The sequence below is a fragment of the Nicotiana tabacum genome, chromosome 11, assembly GCF_000715075.1.
Source record: "Nicotiana tabacum cultivar K326 chromosome 11, ASM71507v2, whole genome shotgun sequence".
In the NCBI taxonomy this organism is placed as follows: Eukaryota; Viridiplantae; Streptophyta; class Magnoliopsida; order Solanales; family Solanaceae; genus Nicotiana; species Nicotiana tabacum.
In genome coordinates, this window is record NC_134090.1 from 118,360,730 (window position 1) to 118,377,064 (window position 16,335).

Sequence of the window (16,335 nt, forward strand, 5' to 3'; positions counted from 1 at the left end):
TATTGGTAATTTGAAAATTGCCCGCCCGAATTCGGGGTGGGACAATTGCACTTGCATAGCCTTGATTTGGAAGCACTCGAGGAGCCATTCTTGGAGGTGGCGGAGGAGGGTCTAGAATATTGTCATTGGCATGGAGGCCTCTCCTTTGTCCTTGAGGCACAATAGGGACCTCATCTTCAACATTATCATCTACTATCTCCCCCGACGGAAGATCTCCAAGAGGTGCGTTGTTTAAGTTTGTTGCTATTTTGTACCTGAAGTTGTGACACACACAAATTAGTAACACAGAAGGAAAGAAGAGCAATACACAAAACTATTTAGATAGATAGCCAAAACTGTTAGCTCCCCGACAACGGCGCTAAAAAGTGATCGATGCCAACCCTGTACTACTATGAAGTAGCAAGAGAGGTCGAAGCAGTTTTTACCCGAGAAGGTTGGGATCAATATCAACAAGGAGCTAGATATTGAAGTTGAGTTTCTATCTAAATGGGAATTGTGTAATTGTTCCTAATTGCACTTCTAAACATTGTTTGTTTTGGTTTTACTTCTAATTTTATATTACTACGATGCTAAATTAAGTTAAGTAAAGCTTAAGATTAAACTATTGAGAGTTGATCAAATAGATAAAAGGCACTAGGGTAGTGAATTTCTCATAGGTGGTTAATTGACGGATTCTTGAGTCTAAAGCTAGATTGTCACATTTGGGGAGTATGATATAACCATTGCACGATTCTACTCCCTCTATACCTCTCGGTAATTCGAGTAATTTTTCCCTAATTGACTTTCTCAAGACCAATTGGGTATGCAAATTTGTGCAAGCAATTGAGGTTCAAGACGGGTATTGCTATTTCTAGGTTTAACCTTTTAATTGGGGCTATCAATCTCTTGAATACGCCCCAATTCCTTGTTGGACTAATTTCATGGACTTAGACTCTCTTTCTCAAGAAGAGCCAAAGTCTACTAGGCATAAACTAGTGTTTGCAACCACTAATTTAACATTAAAACCCTAAATTAGTCCAAACATTAAACACCCATAGACAATCAAGCATCAAAACACAAGACCCATCAATTAACCACACTAGGTTGAGCCACAACCCTAGCTAATAGGTCTAGCTACTCATAATTATGGAAGAAAACAAAGAAATAGATGAAGAAAAACCCATAATAATTAATTACTAGATAAAACTTGAAGATTCAATGTTGAAACTAAACTAAAATTACTCAAAATGGTAAAAGAGAAGAAGTCACGAGTGCAGTTCTATCCCAAAATCTATCTGATGACCTAAAAAAGGGAAAAGAAACTATTTATACTAGGCTGAAAATTTTGGACAAAAATACCCCTGCGAGTCTAGTGCAGACCGCACAAAATCGAGTGCGGCCGCACTAAGGCTCTTGGCTTGACTATTCTGCTCTCTGAAGTTGGCCACCGCAGACCGTGGCCGCGGTGGCTCCTATTGCGGTCTGCATAAAATGGACCACGGACTGCATTGGCCAGGTTCCTCCAAAATGTCACATCTTTGAACTTGAGCTCTGCGGACCACACGAAATCGAGTGCGGTCGCAATAGCATCATTGCAGTCCATACAAAATCCTTTGCGGCCGCATTGCCTGGCTGACTGAGAAGCATACTCTCTGATCTTCATCTTTGCGGATCGTATAAAATGGTGTGCGGCCGCACTGGCCCTGTTTGACTGAGCTTGGTCTTGGTCTTGATACTTGTTCAAGTTTTACTCCTTTTTTAGCTGGTTTTTGACACCTTGTCACCTTGTTGATCAAACCTGCAATCAATTACAACTAGTGAGTTTTTGGGACTATTTTGTACACATTTCTATTCAAAACTTAAGCAAGAAGGAGTGTAAAATGTATCATAATCCCTAGTTATCAACTCCCCCAAACTTAAGCTTTTGCCTGTCCTCAATCAAACAAAATAAGACCCACCATTTAAGAGTCAATCCAAGAAAATTCAGCCGACCTAAAGTAACCTCATTTAGCATCAATTGGGACTAAAAATTGCCCTCAATTCAAATGAATCATTAAGAACATTCACTCTTTTAAACACCATGGATTTAGTGCAACACAAGAGCAATCAAGAGTTGACTCAACACATTAAAAAAACTCTTTCTATTACTTTGGTCATTGAGGAGCCCAAACTCACACATCCTCAACTCTCCCTAAGCAAACCTCACCTTTAAGATAGTGGCACTCAGAACGAGGTTAATGGAATTACACTCATCTCTCTCAAGGAAAAGTCACAAGTCCGGCTCTAAGTATCATATGCTTGCCCCTTATGTAAGTCACCACTAATGTAAGTTTCATTTAAATCAAAATCATATAGGACTTTTGTGGAGACATAGTGAAGACTTTTGGTTCAGGGTAGGAAATGTTTGGTTTAAGTAGGTTCCATCTTCCCTTTAGCACTTCTTTTGCTTCATTTTTGCACGCATTCACTTGACTTTTTAAGGCATTTCACTTCTTTCTAAGGGGTCAGAGAGACACACTGTCACTCTTTCTTGTTCATTTCAAACCTTTTCTCCTTTCTCAACTTTCCACACCTTTCATTCTTTGCTTTTATTGAATACCTTTATTCATTTCTACATTGAACATTTTTTTTGTCTTTTTGATTTTCTTTCTTTTTCATTGCCTTTCCTTTTCCTCATTTTGTACCTTTTTACCACTTTGTTGCAATCCTCGTCTCTACCCCCAAACTTATACTTTTCCATGTACTAAGGAAAGATCGGGTGCCAAGAGAGGGTATCTTAAGAACGGGTAAAGGCTTGTATCGTGATTCTTGAAAGAAAAAGGTCTAAAGCTCAAAAGGGTTGACTAGGGATTTTATCATTGGTAGGCTATAGAAGTGTTCAAGATATCATTTGGATCAAGGAGAGCCTATAATCGTGTCTCAAGTTAAATTACACTTAGGATTTCGCCTAGATAAACATTCAGGACAAGTTTTAGACCAATGGCTCGGGACTTGGATTTGCAATTTCAAATTCTCACCACACAAGCTATGGGATTGCTTAAAGACATAGAGTCGGGGGCCCAAAATAACCTTAGATAAGATTTGAGCACACAATGGTCCCGAAAAACCACTTGATGATTATCGGCCAACACAAGAGTCTCAAGGTCACAACTTTCACCATCCTATACACAACGATTTATTTTTGACCATAAGATCAAAAGCAAATGTGTTAGGCCCAAGTGAAGCTTTGCTTGAGTCACCCTTACCAACTAACTACTAAAAATTAAAAATAAAAATAGACTCAAACCCTTAAGAAGGTTCTCATGTCATCCATCATCGGGAAGAGCCACTCGGTTCACACAAATTCCACCTTTGGAAAGAACCGTGGCATTAAGAAAACCAAAGGCTTATTGCAAAAACTCAAAACAAGAAGCTATGAATATAAAATAAGAAGCTAAGAAAAAGAAAAAATGCAGAAAGTAAACTGAATATGTACAAGAGAGGATTTAATCGAATATACAGTAGGGTAAATGAATATATACAATGGAGCGTAACTTTTATATACAGACCCAATGTAACAAGTACGATAAATGTAATGAAATGATGAAACTATGTATATACCAAAGATAAAAAGGAAATAAAGAAATCATAAAATCTGTCATATATATACAGTCATCCAAATCCAAATAGGGCTACCCCTCAAATAAAAGCTAACATTGTCCTCAATGCCAACTAAGCAAAATAAGCACAAAAAATAGAGGAAAGAGGAAAAAGAAACTCCCTATGGGCCGTCCGTCTGCATGGGATCCTCTTTGGTCCCTGGGTCCCCTATATGCTCGGGAACCTGTGACTGGCTCCTTGTGATCTGTGGCTCTGCTGTTGGGACTTGGGCCTGAACCTGGGGCTGGCTAGAGGCATGTAGTAGAAAATCTAAAGGCAGGTGATCTGCTTTCAATCTCTCAACATCGACCCGTAACTCCTTCATGGACTCTTTGGAAGCCCGAGTCTTCCTCATCTTCTTAGCCTCCCTAGCAAGCTCCTTGAGAGCCTTTCCATGAGAGTGTCCTCAATGGACTATGGGACCTGTGGAGGAGGAGGTGTTGACTGAGCTGCCACAGTAGTAGATAATACATGCAACTTAGAAGTAGTTGTCTGCATCTAGTTGTTGATGCTGGTGAGGGCCTGGCTCAAATGGTGGGAAGTCAATGGATAGGCAGCGGTGGATGGTATCTCTGGATCTGCTGAAGTGGATAGGCCTAGGGCCATGTCTACTGAAGCGAAGGGAGGCTGCGGAGTAGTCACTACCACTACTGGCTCTTCAGACTGGCCAGTTGAAGTAGTGGATTTTCCCTTGAAGTGCTTGCCCTTAGGGTTGTCATCACCCTGTAGGTTATACCACAAGAAAGGTTCCTTTGCCTTCACTTTCACGTCAAATCTGCGGTTTTCCACATTTTGGTCCTTCAGGTACATGGTCAGGAAGTTGGGGAATGGGTAAGACTTGTCACCCTCATTCACTACCCGTGTAATGACCCGAGACATCACATTCACGACATTGATCGGGTACCCCACCATGATGGATGCCACTAAGATCGCCTGGTGAATTGGGAGTGAGTTGTCATGGGTGGTAGGATCTAGCCTGTTGCACACAAATGTCTCCCACCCCTTCGCCTCAAAGTTCAATTTCCTCCTCAATATCTTCAACCCCGCAGTCAACCACTTAGGGGTGGTACCTGGGATTGGCAAGTACTCCGCCAATCACGGACGAGCTTCTTCACCCAACTTCATTTTGTCCAAGTACAGGGACTCATCCTCCTCCGTGAAGCCCAAATAGTCATTGATGGTCTTGCCATCAAACTTCACTTTCAGATTCCGCACTTTGGTGACCATGGTACCCTTTTTGATGTGGGCCACGTTGGTGTAGAATTCTTTCACCAAGTGCTCATTGGCGTCATCTACCTACCCTATGAAGTAGTCACATCCTGCTCTTTCTTTGAATTGTCTCAGCACATTGGTATTGTGAGGCAAAAGATCCAGGGTGATAATTTTCCTCTCATGTATCAACCTCTTTTCTCGCCACCACTCTCTGAATTTGTGGTAGGTAATCTCACTGACGAACCGGTCCTCCCATGCCTCCGGGTTCCTAGTCCGCTCTACCCCACCAACTTGGGGCTCACCCCCTTCTGCTTCTTCCCCTTCTTCTGCTACTGCACCCTCTCCGGATAATGAAGCTGTATGAGAGGTGGAGTACTCATCCCCACTGCCTTCAGCTGAGCTTTTAGATGACTCAAAAGATATATGAATTGAGGCTTGGATAGTGGGGGATGCTGGAGGTGTATCTCTCAATCGGTTCCTCTCCGGCCAGTCAGGAACAAACTCTGGCACAAAATCTGAAGATGCCTCCCGGGAGGGCTCATACTCACTCCCTGACTTGTCAACGACCCTGTCTGCAGCTTTTATAATCTTCCTTGTGTTTTTTATGTTTTGACAGGCTTGTGGGGTTAATTTTATCATTGCCTGCTTCCCACCCCGGGAGGACCCTCCTCTTCCTATTTGTTTACCACCTTTTCCTCTAAATCTCACCATTGTCTGCAAACAACATTCATTCATGCTTTGTTAGTATCAATAGGAACAATAAATTTCAAAGTTGCAGAAAAAGAAAGTTGCAGACAGTTTTATTGCATAGTGTGAACTACACAAAATGCAGTGCGACCGCAAAGAGTCAATTGCGGAACGCACAAAATCCATTGTGGTCCGCACGGAGGTGGGGTTCAGACTACCCACTCTCTGAATCTATGCACCGCGGACCGCACAAAATGGCAATACGGTTTGCATTAAGGCACCTTGGACTGCACAAAATCTAATGCGGTCGCGGTCCTTAAATGATCAGCTTTCAGGACTTTGTCATTGTGGTCCGCACAAAATACCATTGCGGACCACACAGGGGCACCGCGGACCGCAAAATCCATCGCGGTCTGCACTGAACACCCAACAGAAATACCAACCTAGGGTTCATGTTTTGATCACTTTTAGTCTAATTTTACACCTATTGATGAGTCCCTAAGTGTTGGTTCAGTGTATTAACTACCTAGTCCTACATTAAACAAAAATTGACTAACCTAAGCTACAAAATTGAAAGAAATACGGACAGGGAAAGAAGAAGAACTAAGGAAAATAAAAATTCAAAGAAAATAAATAAATTAAACAACTAAGAAGAAGTTAATGTTACCAAAGATGAGATGAAATGCTTAGTAATGAACTTGAGCAGTTAATTTCATGAAGATTAAAGAGAGGAAAAGTAACTTTTATGTTCTGAGAGTAAAGGGGTCGAAAAGTTCGAATGTAGGGCCTCAGGTCCTATTTATAGAAAAGGTCCTACGGCCCAGCTTACCTACCCACCGCAAACCGCACAAAATGGCACCGCGGTCCACGGTGCTCAAAACCATATGGCACTGACCAATTGACCACTGCGGACCGCACAAAATGTAATGCGGCCGCAGTGGACCATCGCGGACCGCACAAAATGCAATGCGGCCGCGGTGGTAAACTTCAGAGAACCCCAACTTTTGTCAAATCACCAGTGCGATCCGCATTGATTTCTTTCCCCCCGCACAAGGGTCTTGCGATCGCACAAAATGAGTGTGGTCCGCATTGACAACTTCAGAGAATGGTCATTTTCCAACTTTTTCCTGCACTGCATCAACACAATCCTACAACATCTCACAACCAGTCAGTCCAATAATAAATCCTACACTACAATGAAAATCAAAGAAAAAAAAAGAAAAACACATGGGTTGCCTCCCAAGAAGCGCCTGATTTAACGTCACGGCACAACGCAGGTTACCATCAAATCATTTGAGATAAAGAAGTGCCACCACGTGGATGTCATCAATTTTTCCCAAGTAATGCTTGACCCTGTGCCGATTCACTCTGAAAACTTCTCCATTTTTGTTCTTCAAGTCAAGTGCACCAAACGGGGTCACAAATACCACTTCAAAAGGTCCACTCCACTTTGACTTAAGCTTTCCCGAAAATAGACGTAATCGAGTGTTGAAAAAGAGAACCAAATCACCTATTTTGAACTCCTTGCTACGAGCATATTTATCATGAAGGTACTTCATCTTGTCCTTGTACAAGGACGAACTGGAGTAGGCATGGAATCGGAATTCATCAAGTTCATTAAGCTGCTCCACACGAAGATTTGCTGCCACATCCCATTCAAGATTTAGCTTCCTCAAAGCCCACATGGCCTGTTGCTCTAACTCAACCAGTAGATGGCAAGCTTTCCCAAACACCAACCGATACGGAGACATACCAATCGGAGTCTTGTAAGCAGTTCTATAAGCCCATAGAGCATCATCCAACTTCTTTGATCAATCGGTCCTATTTGCATTGACCGTCTTTGACAATATACTCTTGATTTCCCTATTTAAGACTTCAACTTGGCCACTTGCTTGAGGATGATAGGGAGTAGAAACTTTGTGGTTGAAACCATACTTTGCAAGCAAAGTGTCAAAAGCTCTATTGCAAAAATGAGACCCACCATCACTTATGATTGCACGAGGAGTGCCAAACCTTGTAAAAATGCTCTTCTTGAGAAATGCAACAACACTCCAAACCTCATTGTTGGGTAAAGCCACAGCCTCAACCCACTTTGAAACATAGTCAACCGCCACAAGAATGTATGTGTTCCTACATGAGCTAACAAACGGGCCCATAAAATCAATACCCCACACATCAAAAATATTAACCTCAAGAATGGTATTGAGAGGCATCTCATCTTTCTTCAAAATTCCACCCGCTCTTTGACATTCGTCACAACTCTTCACAAGTTCACTTGCATCTTTGTACAAAGTTGGCCAACAAAACTCACAACTAAGAATTTTTGAAGTCGTCCTCGATCCGCCATGATGGCTACCATAAGGCGAGGAATGACAAGCCTCCAAGATACTCAATTTCTCTTCCTCCGGGACACACCTTCGGATCACACCATCCGTGCAAATCTTGAACAAGTATGGCTCATCCCAATAGAAATCCAAACTATCCCGTTTGAGCTTCTTCCTTTGGTTAGAAGAGAGCTCATACGGGATTATACCAGTCACAAGGAAATCAGCAATGTCCGCAAACCATGGCATACCATTCTCCGATACCGAAAGGAGTTGTTCGTTGGAAAATGAATCATTGATCTCTAGGCCATCACGAGACCTCCCCTCCTCCCCCAGAGGGGAGGATGTAATGACCCGGCCGGTCATTTCGAGAGTTGTAGCCCCATTCCCCCCATTTTCTGCTCCTTTTGTACACTACATCTGTTATATGACTTATCGGGTTAGTTGGTTTGGGTCCGGAGAGATTTCACAGTGAATTGAGACACTTAGTCTCTTAATTAAAAACTTCAGTTGGAAAAGTTGATCGGATGTTAACTTATGTGTAAACGACCTCGGATTTGAATTTTAATTGTTCCATTAGCTCCGCTGGGTGATTCTGGACTTAGGAGCTTGTCCGGATTGTGATTTGGAGGTCCATAGTAGAATTAGGCTTGAAATGGCGAAAGTTGGAATTTTGGAAAGTTTGACAGGGAGTGGACTTTCTGATATCGGGGTCGGATTGGATTTCCGGAAGTTGGAGTAGGTTCGTAGGGTCATTTATGACTTGTGTAGAAAATTTGTGGTCAATCGGACGTGATTTAATAGGTTTTGACGTCGTTTGTAGAAGTTGAAGATTTCAAAGTTCATTAGGCTTGAATCCGAGTGAAATTCGTGTTTTTGATGTTGTTTGAGGTGATTCGAGAATTCGACTAAGTTTGTATTGGGTTATAAGACTTGTTGGTATGTTTGGTTGAGGTCCCGGGGGGCCTCAGATTGATTACGGGTGGTTAACGGACTTGGAGTTTGAATTAAGGGACTCCTGAAGTCTGGACTCAGCTGGTGTAATCGCACCTACGGAAGTTTCATCGCATATGCGAGCCCGCAGAAGCAACAATGAGGAGGCTTAGCAGTGGACGCAGGTGCGAGGTCCTTTCCGCACCTACGAGGCTGCAAATGCGGGCCTGTTGCGTAGAAGTGCTTCCGCTGAAGCGGTAGTTGGAGAAGTTAGTGATTTTCGCAAAAACGGACTTTCCACCGCAAAAGCCGGACCTCAGAAGCGGGATTTTGGTCGCAGGTGCGAAAGACCTGGGCAGAACATATAAATACGAGGGTTCCGAGATTTTTCACCATTTTCATCATTTTGAGCTCGGATTTTAGAGGTTTTTGAGAGGGTTTTTGAAGAGATTATTGAGGTAAGATCCTTCTGCTCATTTTACTTTAATAATGATGTTTCTCCACTGATTTTTCACCTAGTTTGTATATTTTTTAGGTGAAATTTGGGAGTTTGAGACTAGGTATTTGGAGAGTGAATTTTAGGAATTTGAATGACAATTTGGTGTTAGATTTTGGTATATTTGGTATGGTTAGACTCGTGAGTGAATGAACTTTCGTGTTTTGTGACTTTTGTTGGATTTCGAAACGTGGGCCCGAGTGCCGGGTTTGAGTCGATTTTGAATTTTGGTTATAATTTTGTATTTTTCTTGTGGAATTGATTCTTTTATCCTATATTTATTGTATTGTACTGCTTGTGGCTAGATTCAGGACATTTGGAGGCCGATTCGCGAGGCAAAGGCATATTGGAGTAGAGTTTTGCTCGGATTGAGTAAGTAACAGTTTTAAATCTGGTTTTGAGGGTATGAAACTCTGGATTATGCGTTATGTGATTGGTTTGGAGGTGACGCACATGTTAGGTGACGGGCGTGCATCGTAGGAATTGGGACTTGGTCCATTCCGTGAAACTATAAAATTGAATAACGCTCTCCCTGTGTTATAGAAATTTGACTGCAACATGTAGAAATCATGTTTAGGCTATATGATGACACCGTTGAGACCCGCATAGGTCGTGTACTTGTTGAATCATCTGCTATTTGCTATCTTATACTCAGTCACGGTTTTACTTGCGTATCATATCTCTATCTTTTTTTTGTTTCTTATTGATACATGTTATTATCTCTATTTGGGCTGATTTGTATGATTTTTGAGAGCTCGAGAGACTGGAGAGGTTGGTGACTGAGTTAGGGCCTGAGTGCCGAGTTGTGAGCTATATGTGTATATATGAACCGTGTTGCACGCCGCAACGAGCCTTAAGGTTATATATATACATATGGATCGGGATGCACGCCGCAACGAGCCTTATGGCTATTTATATATAATGGATCGGGTTGCACGCCGCAGTGATATAACACTTGGGATGAAGGAGTCCCTTCGGAGTCTGTACACTCCCAATGAGCGCAAGTACCTGTTGAGTGTGAGTGTTGAAGGCTGAGAGCCGAGTGATTGAGCTATTGAGAAAGATTGAGTGACTGTTACCCTGAGAGGCTGTGCTTGCTTTCATTTGTTGCTGCACTTAGCTACTATATGTCACTGTTTTGAAATTTCTGGAAGATATTGTATCCGATTTTACTTGAATTTGGTAATGTATAAACTGATTTGAATTAAATTGCTGGATTTGAAAGCATGTCTACTTTCTTGCTGAGATTACTGAAAATGAACTATAACTATCTAGCTCATCACTATCTTTCAGTTTCTTATTTATTATTCTTATTTACTGAGTTGGTTGTACTCACGCTATACCTTGCACTTCGGACACGGTGGGCATTGATATCGTGCACGGTTGATCTTTGGAGATTTACGAGGTAGTTGCCCGGCGTCCGCAGTCCTTATTTATGCTATCTTTATTTGTACTTGGTTACAGACTCTCGTAGACATTTCTTTCTAGACTGGTTGTATAGATGCTCATGAGCTCAGTAACACCCTGATTTGGAGTTATGTTTTCGCACTTATGTTTGGGTTGTTACCCCGACTTTTTTTTAATGAAAATTCTGGTTATTCAAAATTTCTTAATTTATTTTCTATTAAATGTTGGAAGTATTTTAAAAATATCGGTTTGCCTAGTACCACGATAGGTGTCATCACGACGGGTTAGGATTTGTGCCGTGACAGTAAAGTGGGACAACTCTATAGAGATAATTATGTATTATCCTTACAATTTACATGCTCTTTGTCATGAGGCAGAAACAACTTAAGTGATTTGGGGTAATAAAACATCTTGCAAATATAGAGCCTGCATACATATAATGATTACATCATGAAAAGTTGAATATTCAGTCATCATAGTTAGAAGTAACATTTCTCATTTCATTTATCCTCATTTTGTGGAAAATTGAGAAAAGTAACTTTATATGAAGTACATTGTCACTTTTCACTCTTGATTTCTTCACAATTTCCACCATAAGATAATTTACATAAAGTAAGGTGAATCACTTATAGAGTACAAAATAGTGACATGTCATATTGAAGGCCACACAAAGAAGGCTTTATGATTGGATTAACAAAAAAGATTCACCAAAATGGAGAACAACCAAAAGTATTTAAAGGTGAAAAAGGGAAGGTATTTTTTTATCTCTCAAAATAGAGAAGTACTTACATTATATTTTGATTGCGTTAAAATTTAAAACTTGATAGTAAGATAGCCCTTATATAATTACCTGGGTGTTACTCAAAGTACATACAAATTATACATTATGGTTGTCCATATGTTTGGACAATACTAAAAAGATTTTTCTACATATCATAAACTCCAATAGCAATTAATTCTGTACAAGTAAAAGTGTCTCACGAAGCTTAGCAAACCCAAGGACTACAATTTGAGCAACAGTGTCAGTGTGTATAACATAAGGGACTAAATACAAAATAGCCAAAAACATAGTACACGTAGTTGCAAATATAAGAAGAAGAGGAGTGAGTGTGACAAATACTCTCCACTTCCTATAATTTATAATTTGAAACTTCGAATGAAACATCGTCACGCCAAAACATAGAGAGAGAAGATTAGACTTAGAGAGAGAAACTTGAAGTTCTCTTGACAATTAAAGTGTCAAAGACTCTCCGTAAACATCGCTTACTCCTCTTGTAAGAATTTCAGTCTTTTTCTTCTTACTCAATTTCTTTGACCAAGTTTTTTCTACTTTGATTTTTTTTTTTAAATTTTAGTTTATACATGAAATATGAATCTAGAATCCAAGATTTTGATTCAGAGGCAATTAAACCTGATAAACTGATCTGGGCTTTTAAAAAAAAAATTAAAATCTGCCTAAATATTTTTTTTTCCAGCAAAACCCCTGAAAAGGCTAATCTTGCTTAAGCATGGAGCTATTTGTTTTGATTTTTTAATTTATTACATTTTATTAGCAAATTATAAGTTGTGTTCTCAAGAATTTATTTTGGATTGTGGGTAATGTTTAAATTTTGTTAGTTTTGTAGTTTTTTTGTGGAGAAGAATGTTATCAAGAATGGATTCCAGGAAGAAAATTGGTGAGAAAACTGGAAATGGGAAGTTGTTGAATGATATTGAAGCTATAAGTAAAGCCCTATATTTGGATAAAACCCAACCTCGGATTTTGATGTCTACAGCTAGTAGTCGTTCTAAGTCTGTTGGGAAAGCCCGTTTACCCGACCCCAAATCGAAAAGCAAAGACAATAATGGTAGAGATTTGTTAGACAAGGATAGTAATAAGAAGTCCATATGGAGTTGGAAGAGCTTAAAGTCCTTAACTCATGTTAAAAACCGAAGGTTCAATTGCTGTTTTTCGCTTCAAGTCCATTGCATTGAAGGGCTGCCGCCATTTTTTGATGACCTTAGCCTTGTCGTCCATTGGAGGAGGCGAGATGGTGGGTTGATGACATGTCCGGTTGTGGTTTCTGAAGGTATAGCAGAGTTTGAGGAACAGTTGAGTTATACGTGTTCTATATATGGCAGTAGGAATGGTCCCCATCATTCAGCAAAGTATGAGGCAAACCATTGCTTGTTGTATGCTGCAGTTTGTGGCACTCCTGAACTTGACTTGGGGAAGCATCGGGTTGACCTTACCAGGTTGCTGCCTCTTACATTAGAAGAATTGGAGGATGAGAAGAGCTCGGGTAAGTGGACAACTAGTTACCGGTTGTCAGGCAAGGCTAAAGGTGCAACCATGAATGTTAGTTTTGGGTATCACATAGTTGGGAAAGGGAACACTTCTACCATGCTTCTGAGCAATAGGGACGTTCAAAACTTGAGGCAGAGCAGTTCAAGTGCTGCAAAACTTGCACAATCTGAGAAAAGTGATGAGCTGAGCATAATAAGGCGAGCTGGAAGCCTTCCTCCTCGGTCTTCTACTTCACAGCAGTACGCAGAGGAAGTAAAAGATCTTCATGAGGTATTACCAATGCGTAGTTCTGACCTCTCCAAATCAGTAGAAGTTTTGTATCAGAAGCTCAAGGAAGAGAAGCTTGAAGTTTCAAAGATTGATGTTTCCTCTAATACTGCTGAGAACCTCAAGCCAGAACTATCCTTGCTATCAGAACCTGGGAAGGGAAGTGTTGAAAACGAGTGCGAGTTTTCTGTGATTGAGAAAGGCATAGAACTGCCCTTGAAGGAACTGGAGCAAAAAGAAGATGATTCTGTGAAAACTATTGATTACCCCGTGTTGGAGAGGCTTGTACCTGCTAGTACTGGGAAGATGCCCATTGAAGAGGAGGCACAACCTGAACTATTGGACAAGGGTCTTGACAGTGCAAATGAACTACTTCCGGTGAGTGCCAGCAATTTTGAGACAGAAGAATTGATTATGAAAGAATTGGAGTCTGCATTAAACAGTGTCTCTGACTTGTCAAGCGAGGGATTAGATTCTCAAGAACATGACAATGAAGTTATAAATCATGATAGTTACTTGGATGTTAAAGCGAAGTATAGAGAGCTTAGGAAGGGAAAATCCCTCAGCATGGATTACGTTACTGAATCCGTGGCTAGTGATTTCCTGGATATGCTAGGGATTGAGCATAGTCCATTTGGCCCAAGTTCCGAGAGCGAGCCTGATTCCCCAAGAGAACGATTATTGAGGCAATTTGAGAAGGACACTCTGGCTAGTGGCTGTTCTTTGTTTAACCTTGATATGGGCATTGAAGAATTTGCTTCTAATGCTCCAAGTGGATCTCAATGGACGAGCATCTTCGAGGAATTTGGTTATTCATCTGCCGAACCGTCATATGAGGAAATGCCCAAGATAGAAATTGAGGCAATGAGTAATAAAACAAGAGCTTCCACATTGGAGGACTTGGAGACGGAGGCTTTGATGCGTGAATGGGGCTTGAACGAGAAGTCATTTCAATATTCTTCTCCCAAAAGTTCAAGTGGTTTTGGCAGCCCAATTCATATGCCTCCTGAAGACCCTTACCAATTGCCTCCTCTTGGAGAAGGCTTAGGACCCTTGGTACAGACTGAAAATGGAGGATTTTTAAGGTCAATGAATCCTGCAATTTTCAAGAATGCTAAGGGTGGAGGGAATTTAATTATGCAGGTATCCAGTCCAGTGGTGGTGCCTGCGGAAATGGGTTCTGGTATAATTGACATACTGCAGCATTTGGCCTCCATTGGAATGGAAAAGCTCTCCATGCAGGCAAGTAAATTAATGCCTTTGGAAGATATAACTGGTAAGACAATGGAACAAATAGCCTGGGGAAATGCACCGAGCTTAGAAGGACCTGAAAGGTTTGTCGTTTTGTTCACATTATTTTTTGTAGAGTTGGATTGCAGTTAGCGTACCACAAATATACATGCACCTACTTATATCTCGTTTGAAATTGTTTTGCAGGCAAGATCTATTGCATCATGAATTTGAGTTTGGGCAAAACATGGCCAGTGGTCGGAGTAAAAAGGGAAAATCACACGGACCAATGCCAAGTAAGTTGGAATCAAGTTCTACTGGGACTCACATAGACGCTGAATATGTATCCTTAGAAGACCTTGCTCCTTTGGCAATGGATAAAATTGAAGCCCTTTCAATTGAGGGTTTGAGAATACAGTCGGGAATGTCAGATGAGGATGCACCTTCAAACATCAGCACTCAATCCATTGGTGAGTTTTCAGCCTTTGAGGGACAAAAGATCAATTTTGGTGAAGCTGTAGGTTTGGAAGGGGCAGGTGGATTGCAGCTTCTGGACATTAAAGACAATGGTGATGAAGTTGATGGGCTTATGGGCTTATCTCTAACTCTTGATGAATGGATGAGGTTGGACTCGGGAGATATATATGACGAAGATGAGATTAGCGAGCGAACCTCTAAACTGCTAGCAGCTCATCATGCTATCAGCACAGACATGTTTCGGGGCAGGTCGAAGGGAGAGAAGAGACGTGGAAAAGGTAAGAAGTGTGGTTTGTTGGGAAACAACTTTACAGTGGCACTAATGGTGCAGCTCCGTGATCCTTTACGGAATTATGAGCCGGTTGGTACACCTATGCTCGCACTTGTTCAGGTAGAGAGAGTGTTTGTACCACCTAAACCTAAGATATACAGCACAGTTTCTGAAGTTAGAAACAACAATGAAGATGATGATGATGAATCTGAGCCTCCTAAGAAGGACCTGAATGTGGACATCAATGAAGAGAATATCACCACCGAGGTTGAACAAATACAACAGTACAAAATAACCGAAGTGCATGTTGCAGGTTTGAAGACAGATCAAAGTAAAAAGAAACTATGGGGTTCCACAACTCAAGAACAGTCTGGCTCTCGTTGGTTGCTTGCTAATGGAATGGGAAAGAAAAATAAACATCCATTAATGAAGTCAAAGGCTGCTAACAAATCTTCAAAGGCAGCTGCTTCATCAGCAACAACTACAGTGCAGCCTGGTGATACACTATGGAGTATATCTTCTAGGGTTCATGGTACAGGCGCTAAATGGAAGGAAATAGCAGCACTAAATCCACATATCCGAAATCCCAATGTTATATTGCCGAATGAAACAATCAGATTGAAGTAGTGGTTCAAACTGGGTGATTCACTGGGCAATGAAATTTTGGAAGCAGCCACCAATTTATGGTGAAAAAACTGGGCAATACAGCTTCAAGTTATATTAAAGGTCAAAGAACGGGTGAACGTGCTGAACCAGTATTTTTGTGCAATGTCAATGTCATGTCAAGGGATGTGCTCCTGTAAATGTGCTTTATTTGTACAATGTTTGGCAATCGTTGCTGTGGTTGTCATGGGAAACATTGTTTTCCTCTTCATAATTTAATGAAAGAAATGTACCGACTCTTGTGACGCCTTGTGTTTGTTGCAATAACAGAAAAATTGTTTCTAAAAAGGGTACCTCGGTGCACAAAGATCTCGCAGGGTATGGGGAAGGGTCGTATCTCAAGGGGTTGCAAAATGAAGCGTACCCTTTTTTGGATATTAAAAATTGGTGCTTTATTTCTCTGTCAAGAGCCATCTCCTTCCCTCCCTCTAGATGGCAAAATTTCTTATTACTGAACTTTTCT

At 41.0% G+C, this 16,335-nt stretch overlaps 1 protein-coding gene across 2 annotated transcripts; it reads left to right on the forward strand.

Moving 5' to 3' along the window:
* The first annotated feature begins 11,813 nt into the window (after positions 1-11,813).
* Positions 11,814-16,160, forward strand: LOC107823575 (protein PLASTID MOVEMENT IMPAIRED 1-RELATED 1). 2 transcript variants are annotated; one of them, XM_016650262.2, is made up of 3 exons: positions 11,814-11,951; positions 12,303-14,565; positions 14,669-16,160. In XM_016650262.2, exons 2-3 carry the CDS (start codon positions 12,320-12,322, stop codon positions 15,834-15,836), a joined length of 3,414 nt encoding a protein of 1,137 aa, XP_016505748.2. In that variant the 5' UTR covers positions 11,814-11,951; positions 12,303-12,319; the 3' UTR covers positions 15,837-16,160. The 2 variants fall into 2 exon arrangements, with proteins under 2 accessions (XP_016505748.2, XP_016505747.2); XM_016650261.2 differs by having other exon boundaries at positions 11,815-11,951; positions 12,295-14,565.
* The last annotated feature ends 175 nt before the right edge of the window (positions 16,161-16,335 follow it).

Coding starts and splice junctions, on each gene's coding strand:
- LOC107823575 (XM_016650262.2), top strand. CDS start 12,320: ATGTTATCAAGAATGGATTCCAGGAAGAAAATTGGTGAGAAAACTGGA. Junction 14,566..14,668: donor AGCTTAGAAGGACCTGAAAG/GTTTGTCGTTTT, acceptor ATTGTTTTGCAG/GCAAGATCTATTGCATCATG.